Source organism: Lipotes vexillifer, unplaced genomic scaffold (assembly GCF_000442215.2).
Source record: "Lipotes vexillifer unplaced genomic scaffold, Lipotes_vexillifer_v1.1 scaffold149, whole genome shotgun sequence".
In the NCBI taxonomy this organism is placed as follows: Eukaryota; Metazoa; Chordata; class Mammalia; order Artiodactyla; family Lipotidae; genus Lipotes; species Lipotes vexillifer.
In genome coordinates this window covers 28,948-39,035 of record NW_006779962.1, presented here as the reverse complement: position 1 = coordinate 39,035, position 10,088 = coordinate 28,948, and the positions used below count along the sequence as shown (strand labels likewise).

Here is a 10,088-nt window from a genome sequence, read left to right as displayed (position 1 = left end):
TTCCCTCAGCAAGCCATCACCGACGCTGACCCCACGCCACGCTTCGAGGACGACCCGGTGACCAGGACACTGCCCCAGGCTCACAGTGGGGTGGGGGAGGGTGGGCTGGTGGTAGGTGCGGGGATAGAGGTTCACACAGGGGATTATGGGAGCACGGAGAAGGCGCCGAGGTTGACCAGGGTGGGCACCGGGGGGGAGGCGGGGAGGCGGGTGAAGGGGTGTTCCAGCAGAGGGAAGCCCAGCCCAGGCCTGGGGTGAGACCAGCACAGCTTGGGCATCTGCAGCAGGAGATGAGACCCAGGGGTGGGCAGGAAGGGGCTGGATCAGGGGCCCTGTAGCTGTCTGGCAGCTTGGGCTCGAGCCTGAGGACACAGAGAGTTAATGAAGAGTGTCCAGCAGGGAGCCTGGGTCTGTCCATTCTTCAGGAGGGTCACTGGGTCCTGTGAGGGGCCAGTCTGGCGGGCAGAGGCCAGGAGGACGCCCCCAAGTTTCCAGCACCTACTCCCACGACACCTCATCTGGCCACCCGTCACAGATCTCTGCTAAAATGCGGGTTCTTGGCACACACACACACCCCAGCAGGTCCTGGTTGAGTGTCTCTGAGAGGGGCCCCGGAATCTGTATTTTTTATCCTCACCGCAAAGGATGACAACAGAGCTGCTTGACAGCCAGCCCTTGGAACAACGTTCCCAGGGGCAGGGAGGTGGGTGAACTGGGCCACGTGGGGAGGTGGGGAAGGGGTTAACTGTTCACTGGGGGGCTGGCTCTGGCCTGGCCTGGACTTCTGGGGGAGCCCCTGCTGCCTCCCCAGCCGTGGGAGCAGAGGGTGGGGCTGCTAGACCAAAGTGAGGGGCCGTCGAGACTTGGACTCCCCCACAAAGGCTGTCAAGGGCTATTTCCTGTCCACCGTCCAGCACCTTCCTCAGCAAAGCACATGTGGCGCCACTTGCAGATGAGGTTACAGCATGCAGGACACATCCAAGCACAGCCGGGGCTCCCAATTCCCTCTGTCCCAAAGAAACAGCAAGAACCAACATCCACCCAGAGCTGCCCCTGGGCCAGGGCCTGCCGCCCACACTGCCCGCCCGTGACCCCAAGAGGTGGGACTGCCATCTGGTCCCCACTCTGCAGATGAAAATCTGGGGAACCCAGCATCCCTGCCAGAGGAGAGCGAAGCGTGGGAGGGGGATATTCAGGCTCCAGTTCTGGCCCTCACAGTGCCCGCCCCTTTGTCCAGGAACTTCCGGGTGTCTCATTCCCGCTGTTAGGATAGGGCCTCGGGCCCCAGGCCTTGGGCACTTTGAGATGCGAGTCAGCACGCACTTATGCAGCCTGGCCACCTTCCGTGTGCACGTGTGGGGCACCAGGCAGTCTGCCAAGTGCTTGCTGTGCATCGTTTTGAAGAAAAAACAAATGCATCTTCACGTCACGTAGGTCTGCTTAGTCTCATTTTGCAGACAGGGAAACTGAGGCTCAGAAAATTAAGTCTTTTGTCCAAGTTTCTGCAGAGTCAGGATTTGAACTCTGGGCTGAGTCCCTAGCCTGGGCTCTCGACCCCTGGGGCACCCTCTGCTTCCAGCTCTCAGGCTGCCTCTGCTCCTCTTGCATTAGATGCCCCCGCAGTGGGTCTCTAAGCTGGGCACTGGCCCAGCCAGCCTCCCCCACGGTCTCGTGCCCCCCACCCTCCTCTGTCCGGGTCTGACGTAGCCTGACCCCAACTCCGCCCTACACAGACCCCCCAGCAGCTCCCCAGGCCCCCAGGAGGAAGCCTGAACTCCTCACAGGGCCAGCAAGGCCCCTCCAGGTCTGCCTAGCCCTCCAGCCTCCTCGCCTGGAGGGTCCGCTTCCCGCCTCCCTCCTAAGCACCCCTCCTGGGCACACACTGCTCGCTCGAGACACTCCCCGCCCCCGCTCAGGCTGCAGCGTCAGCTCATCTCAGACCTCGGCAGCACAGACCCTATCCCGGGAAGCCCCCGACCCCTGCACAGGGCTCTCCCTCTGGCCCACTCTCAGCACTCCAGAACTCCCGTGGGCTCTGAGCACGGGGCCCCCGGGCCCCCCAGCGGCCGCCGAGAGAATGAAGAGGTGTGTGTCTGAGCTGGCGGACCAGCGGACACCGGGGGGAGGCCCCCGGTCACCTGGATCTCCATGCGGTCCTGGGTGGGGCCCTGGATGCGGATCTCTTCCAGGCGGGGCAGCCGGTCCCCAGTCAGGGTCACTTTGTACTGGATGTGGCTGTCCTCCAGGAGAGAGGGGTAGGTGGTGCTGGGAGAGATGCTTGCATTTCCGGCCACAATGTAGCGCCCACGGATCCTCACTGCTGTTGGGGGAGGGGCCGTCAGCACCACAGAGACACCCCCCCCTCCCACCGTGGGAGCCGGCACCGCCCCCCTCACAGACAGGTCCTGTTTAAGGAGAGGTGACAACTGGGCCAACGGGGCATGACTTCCATGGCCGCACCTGCCACTCCCGCCCCAGGATCCCCAGCCTTCCCGGGGAGCAGGTCCTCCTGGTATCCCACACTCTGAACAGGGTGTCTGACCACGGGAGGCTCCCCACGCGGCGACTCTGTGCCTCTTCCTGGAACCTGGTGAGCGCTGTGGACCTGCTCCCTCACCAGGTGCACTCAAACCCCACTCTACGGGGGCTCAAGGACCCCAGGGTGAGCACCCCACCCCAGATTCAAAGGTCAGGCCAGGGCGCCCCCTAGAAATAAAGACCCACAGCGGCGTTAAGTAAAGAGGTCAGCCTTGCCCAGAGACAGGTCTGACCTGGCGCCCTGTGTCTGACCTGATCCGGAGCGTCTTTGTTTAGGGTAGGAGCTGGCCACACCAGAAAGACCAAACACATGACTTAGGGTGGTGGCCTTGAGTCACCAAGCCTCAGCCAACCTGAGGACTGAGGTCGTCCAGGGGGCGATCAATCCATCCCCCAATTGTGTCTACATAATGAAGCCCCATAGCACCTGGACCCTGAACTCAGGAGAGCTCCCAGGGTAGGCAGTACACCGCGTGTGTGGTCACTTTCGAGCTGGACACGGAGCCCTCCCTGACGCTGCCCTAGGCATCTCTTCCTTTGGCTGGTTTTATTTTGTATCCTTCCCCTGTAATAAGCCGTAACGGTGAGCGTGACAGCTCTCAGAGTTCTGGGAGTCCTCCCAGTGAATCATCCAACGGACGGCAGCTTGGGGAGCACCCGAACTTGCAGGTGGCATCAGAAGTGACGGCACCTTGGGGCTGTGCCTTCGACCTTCACAGTCTGGCTAACTCCTGTGGGCGTCCTCTGGCCGACTCACCCAGGTGCGTGAAGAGAGGCCTGTGGTTGATGATGTATATGCTGGTCAGGTTGGGGGTAACGGTCAGGAATGTGACATACTCTAGGAGGAAGCGGGGGGGGGGTGGTGGTGAGGGGTGGTCTCAGGTCACTTAGGTCACTGTCAAAGGGAGCAGGTTGCAGCGCCAGAGGGAGGTGGGACTCAACTCCTCGACTGACTTTGCAGAAGACCTGACCTGTTCTATAAATAGATCAAAGTCAAGGATTTTCCAAGCATAACATCCCTCCTGCTAAGAGTCCTTGAGCAGAAGAGGAGAGGACAGCCTACCACAGATTTCCCAATGTCTGTATTTTTTCTGCACCACAGGTACACTGAGCAACCGTTACTGATGTGCCACAGTCCCAGCCGTGGCCTCATCACCAAAATCTGAGCCTCATGGGGAGGCTGGCTGAGAGGAACGTGGAGGCTGAGGCCGCTAAGAGGGCCCAGGGCTGAGCCAGAGTGCGGGCCCCGCCACCTAGGCAGCCGGCACCCAGGCTCTGGGCTGTGGGGTTTCTTGGAGGCTGGGGAGAAACCAGCCCTTCACCCCCAGGGAGGCCCCTACCTCTGGCTCTTCCGGCCGTGAAAGAGCCGTTCTGAGGACGGCACGTGCTGTTGTCCCCGCCACACACCTGGCACACATCTCGCACCTGCCCGGAGGCCATCCTGCCGTCACAGCCAAACGTCTGAGCAAAGGAGAGTGGCAGGTGAGACCCGGGTGATGTCATGGGACGGTGCTGGCCCACTGACACCCACAGCTCTGAGGTTCACACAACCAAATGGGGCATTTCTGCAGCTTCTGACATCTGTGCAGGAGGCAAGCTGAAATGACTTGTCCAAGGTCACAGCAAGGCTCTTGACCCCAAGCTCGGCCTTGTATCCCAGCACCACCCGGTGCAGAGTCTACTGCAGCTTCATGGGGGCAGCAGCCCCCAGGCCTGACCCCTCGAAGGCCCCTTAGCATCTTGGTTTATGATGGGAGAGGCCTCGGGGCCACAGTGGATGGGAGGGCACCTCCGCTGCCCGAGCACGCCTACCTTGCAGCTGCCCGACACGCACAGGCTCAGGGTCCCATCCTCCTGAGGGCTGCCTGGCACACACCGTGTCCCATCCAGGAAACTGTGCCCACGCCTCGCAATGAAGCTCTCGCCAATGGCCCGGCACAGATATCTACACAGAGCGTCCCCTGGGAAAGCAAAAGGACAAGAAACCCGGATGGGAGGGTGGCAGGCAGCAGGGAGGGCAGTGACCCTGTGAAACACGATCCAAGTGGGCCCTCACCGACCCCCAAGCGCCATCCCGCTTCACTCTTTGCATTTGGGGCAAGGTTTCTATTTCCCACCTGTCCTGCCTCCTGAGGCAGTAATCACATCGCGATGTAATAAATGTTACTGAATTACGAGCCAGGGAGCACGCTCGGTGCTTCCCTTGTGTCATCGCACTTGACTCCTGCCAGCAATCCTGGCAGCAAGCTACGCCTCTTATCTCCATTTTGCAGATGCGGAAACAGACTCAGGGATGAGAAGTCGCGGCCTGACCTGCTAGCCAGGGTGGGATGCGTGATACGTCTGATGCAGGGCCGAAGCCTGCTCTCAACAGCATCAGAGTGATGGTGGGTCTCCCCCAGTGACTCTCCCTGCCCCGGGGTCTCAGGCCTGGCTCGCCCCGGCAACCCCCGGGACCCACCTCGACTGTACTGCTCGGCCGTGCCCCAGCGGTAGAAGGAGGTGCTGCCCGGGGAGAGGCGCAGGGGCTCCCCGTTGGTCTGCGCGCACTGCTCCGACATGAACTCCAGCTGGGTCTTCTCGCAGGCCTGGTGGAAGGAGGCAGTGGACGGGCACGGGAGGGGCCGGGGCAGGGGGCCCAGGGCAGGGGGCTCAGGCAGGGAACCCTCGCCCCGGGAGACAGCAAGGCCCCCGGCAGTGCGAGGGCCAAGACGTGGGTTGGAGCCCAGCTCCTGGCTGCGCCTCAGTTCCCTGCTCTGTACAGTGGGGATGTCGAGCCTTCCTCTGCTGAGGGGGGCCTACCACCCAGCAATGCAGAGGAAAGCCGGGCAAACAGCACTGCGGGGGGGGAGGCCCCAACTTCAGAAAACGGGGGCTGAGTATGTGTATTCGCTATGTCTGCACCTGCCGAGGCAGGTAACTGGAAAAGTCACAGGAGTCAAGAGCAAAGGGCTTCCGCACAAGAACCTCCGCGGGCGGGCGTCCTGGCCTTTTTTGCACTGGAGTCAGAGGAAAAGAATCCGAGTGGCCCTGCCGAGCAGGTGCGGGGACCACGGCTGCCCTCCTCGCAGGCCTGGCCCTCCCCCACCACCAGGCAAGGACTGCTTTCTCCTGGTCTGGGGAGGCCTCAGAGTCTGCCTGGAGAAGGCGGGGGCGGGGGGGAGGGAGGGAGGGTCTCAACACGTGCAGATCTTGAGTCAAGGCCAGAGGAATTACTCCACGCCTTCACACCCACTCTGATGGCCGTGTGGGAAACACAGGTAAGTGCTGGAGAGGGTGTGGAGAAATTGGAACCCTCGCACTTTGCTGGTGGGGAGGCCAAATGGTTCAGCTGCTGTGGGAAATGGCTCAGAGGTTCCTCAAGGACTTAAACGTAGAATTACCATGGGATCTGGCAATTCCACTTTGAGGTGTACGCCCAAAAGAGTGAAAAGCTGGCACTCAAAAAGTCCACGGGGCTTCCCTGGTGGCGCAGTGGTTGAGAGTCTGCCTGCCGATGCAGGGGACACGGGTTCATGCCCCGGTCCGGGAAGATCCCACATGCCGCGGAGTGGCTGGGCCCGTGAGCCGTGGCCGCTGAGCCTGCGCGTCCAGAGCCTATGCTCCGCAACGGGAGAGGCCACGACAGTGAGAGGCCCGCGTACCGCAAAAAAAAGTCCACGTACGCACATATTCATTAGCAGCACTATTTCCAACAACCAAAGATGGAAACAGCCCCAATGTACGGACAAATGGACAGTGGATGAACAGATGAGCGAAACGTGGTCCATCCATCCAGTGGAATACTATTCAGCCACAAAAAGGAGTGAAGTTCTGGATGGGAGGGAGGTCCTAGAGGGAGGGGATATACGTATACATATGGTTGATTCACTTTGCTGTACAGCAGAAACTAACACAACATTGTAAAGCAACCATACCCCAACAAAAAAATAAGAAAATATAAGAAGAAAAGAATAGGGGCTTCCCTGGTGGCGCAGTGGTTAAGAATCCGCCTGCCGATGCAGGGGACATGGGTTCGAGCCCTGGTCCGAGAAGATCCCGCATGCCGCGGAGCAACTAAGCCCGTGCGCCACAACTACTGAGCCTGTGCTCTAGAGCCCGCGAGCCACAGCTGCTGAGCCCGTGTGCCACAACTACTGAAGCCCGCGCGCCTAGAGCCCGTGCTCCAAAACAAGAGAAGCCACCACAATGAGAAACCCACGCACCGCAACCAAGAGTAGCCCCTGCTCGCCGCAACTAGAGAAAGCCCGTGTGCAGCAATAAAGACCCAACGCACCCAAAAATAAATAAATAAAAAAAATAAATTTATAAAAAATAAATAAAAAAGAAGAAGAAACCGTAAAAAAAGACAAAAAGAAAAAGGAGTGAAGCTCTGATACATGGTACATGGCTGAACCTTGAAAACTACACGGTGAGTGAGAGAAGCCAGACGCAAAAAGTCACATATTGTATGATTCCACTTATATGAAATGTCCAGCGTAGGTAAATCCACAGAGGTAGAAAGTAGACTGGTGGTTGGCAGGGGCTGGGGAGAGGGGGCATGGGAGTGACTGCTTAATGGGCATGGGGTTTTACTTTGGGGTGATGGAAATGGTTTGGAACTAGATGGAGGTGGTGGTTGCGTGATATCGTGAATGTACTACATGCTACTGAACTACACAATTTCAAATGGTTGATTTTATGCTAGGTGAAATTCACCTGAACTTATAACTAAAAGGATCGCCCATGCTCTCGCGGTAGTGGACTTGGCTGCCGGGGAGGAGGGTTGTTCTCAGGGCAGAAACGGGCAGCCCTGCAAGGCAGTGGCATCCAGGGAGGGAGGGGGACACTTCAGGGCGGCTGCTTTCAGTGGTGGGACCCTCCTGGTGAATGCACAGTGGTCCCAGGGCAGGTATTAATAGCACCACCTTCACTCTCAAAACGCCCTATGTGAACCACAAATTACAGCCGCCCTGGCCCTTGGGCTCCTCCGGACCCACTACTGCCAACGGCACTCCCTCACCCTGCCCGGGGAAGCAGGCCTACCTGGCTGTTGCACATCTTGGCCTGGAGGTCAGCACCTACGCACGCATGCCCCCCAAAGGCAGGTCTGAAAATGCCCACGAGACATGGGTGAGAGGAGAGGTGACCCCCAGCCCCCCGCTAGGGAATGCGGAGCAGCCACCTCCCTGACGCACAGAACACAGCCCTCCATGCGGCACCTGGGGTTGTTGCACTGCCGTCTCCTGGTGACCACACCTCCTCCGCAGGAGCGGGAGCAAGGACTGGCCGGACCCCAGCTAGACCAGTGCCCATGCACCGCCCCCACGGGGGCCAGCTCCGCCAGGGAGCGGCAGTGCCCCTTGGAGCACCACTGCAAGAGAAGGACGGAACCACGTTCTACACCCAGAGCATCCCACACCCACAGGACCCCACACCCAGGGCATCCCACACACACAGGACCCCACACCCAGGGCATCCCACACACACAGGACCCCACACCCAGGGCATCCCACACCCGCAGGTACACCCCCCACAAACACATGCACACACACACACTGGACCCCCATCCTGCTTTGGAGCCAGTGCTAAATAGAAGAGGGCAGAGCCCCTCCAACAGGACAGGGACTGGAGGAAGGGCTGGCCATGCAAGGCAGAGGGGAGGGCAGGGGCACTGGGCCGGGAGCAGGACGTCAGGTGGCCGCTGCAGGCCGGCGGGGTGGGGGGGTGGTCACACAGTCACGGGAAAACTTTGCCTCCTCCTGGTGGCGGGCGACAACCCAATCCCGTTCTCCAGGCCGCCACACCGGGCCCGGGGTGGCTGTCCCTCAAGCGCCCGCTCTCTCTGGAACAGCGAGGAGGTTGACAGGGCAGGCCAGATGCCCCGTCCGCCCCGGCAGAGTCAGGCGCAAGCCTTCGCCATTAGCTGTTATGAACCGCCTGCAGAGGGCAAGGCAAGCACTGCCTGCACGCGGGCATCCTGCTGTCCACCTGTCCTGACCGGGACCCAGAACAGCTCCAGGGCCCTACGCCCCTGCTTACTGAGGTCCTCCTGTCTCCCACCCCAGGGTGAGGGCTGCAGGCCGCAGGTCTGCGTGAGCGTGTGTGAGCGTGCACACACACACACACACACACACACACACACGCTCACACGCTCCTTCAGTCCCCGCTCTGACCTTCCCCACGCCACACTCTGTCCCATCCAGGACAGGAATAAGGAGGCGGCTACAGCTGCTTTGGTCCAGGGGGTCTGTGTGGCAGGAGAGAGCCTGGCACATGTCCTAAGAGGGGAGACAGATGGCCAGCTGAGGGGCCACCAGGGCCTGGGGGTCAGCGTCCAGCCATCACTGCCCCTCCCAGACCACAGCACACGGTGACACAGCCAGCTCCCTGGGCAGTGGTGGGTGGAGAGGACAGCCGCGGAGGACTCCTCCACCAGGAACAGGGACAGTGACCAGGGCCCACAAATGTGTTCTCATCTCTTTTAAAATCAGAAGGAAAAAGACGATCTTTTAGATCAGAGAGAATATGCTAATATATTACATTAACACTGTATTTATAACAACACACGTAAAATTCTATTTCATGAAAACACTAAGATATAATTCCTAACGTTTTACAAGGGGGAAGGGGCTCACCAAGGTGAAAGTGCCTGCAAGTCCTGTGCGGTCCTGGGAAGGGGGTCTGCCTTTGGGGTGCCTGCCCCCCTTCAGCTCCCCTCCCAACTGCCAGCTCCCACCCCAGCTGTACGGTTCAGCTTGGAGGTCACTTCCTCTGGGAAGCCCTCCAGCTCCCATTGGGTGGGAAGCCCTCGGTAACTGCCTAGGTAGGATCAAGGTCCACGGGGGCTCGGGGGCCCTATCAGGACCAGCTCTACCTAATTTGTGGGGCCTCATCAAGAGGAAAATGTGGGCACTCTTGTTCAAAAATTGAGAATTTCGAGCGGCACCTGACAGTCTGGGCCAGTGGGGTCTCACAGTGCGCAGGGGGCAGGAGCGGGCAGAGGGAGGCCCAGAGGCGGAGGGGCGGGGGGTGCGCATCACCCACTGCTGGACTCACTAGGTGCTCCCTGCGGAAGGTGCAAGCGACCGCCGTCGGGCCAAAGGCGACGCGGCACTGCTCGTCGGCGCCGTAGTACAGGCCGGGGTGCGCCTCGGGAGGGCGCCCCGCGGGCTGGGACTGCGGCCCCGGCGGGTCCCACACGCAGCGCGCCCGTCCTGCGCTGCGACAAGGCCGCGGCTCAGGCCAGGGGCGGACAGCAGGTGGGCGCGGGACGGAGTAGGCGCGGGAAGCGGGGGCGTTTAAAGCGGCGGGTTCGGGTGGGCGAGGATGGGCGTTCTCAGCCCGTGTGTCCCACCAAGAGCTGACCCTGGGCTAGGACCAGGCTCGAGCCTAGGGGAGGGGAGGGGATGCAGGGGCAGATGCAGGGGGCGGGGGATGTTGTTGAAGTGGGTCTGCGAGGGGATGGAAGTGGACAGGGGAGAACCGCGGTGGGCACAGGGGCGGGAGGCGATGGAAAGGAGGGAGGTGGCGCGCGGGCGGGATGGGCGTGGCCAGAGGGATGGGCGGGC

The 10,088-nt window shown here is 60.7% G+C and overlaps 1 protein-coding gene across 1 annotated transcript in view; it reads right to left on the bottom strand.

The window, feature by feature from the left end:
• ADAMTS13 (ADAM metallopeptidase with thrombospondin type 1 motif 13) overlaps positions 1–10,088 on the bottom strand; it is a 31,929-nt gene that overhangs the window by 11,752 nt on the left and 10,089 nt on the right. Inside the window, exons 12-20 of the mRNA XM_007453135.1 lie at positions 9,577–9,739; positions 8,694–8,798; positions 7,740–7,891; positions 7,564–7,627; positions 5,000–5,126; positions 4,351–4,499; positions 3,879–3,999; positions 3,296–3,376; positions 2,139–2,320 (exon numbers count right to left, since the gene is read on the bottom strand). Coding sequence (XP_007453197.1) covers positions 2,139–2,320; positions 3,296–3,376; positions 3,879–3,999; positions 4,351–4,499; positions 5,000–5,126; positions 7,564–7,627; positions 7,740–7,891; positions 8,694–8,798; positions 9,577–9,739 — 1,144 coding nt within the window. The remainder of the gene's footprint in view (positions 1–2,138; positions 2,321–3,295; positions 3,377–3,878; positions 4,000–4,350; positions 4,500–4,999; positions 5,127–7,563; positions 7,628–7,739; positions 7,892–8,693; positions 8,799–9,576; positions 9,740–10,088) is intronic.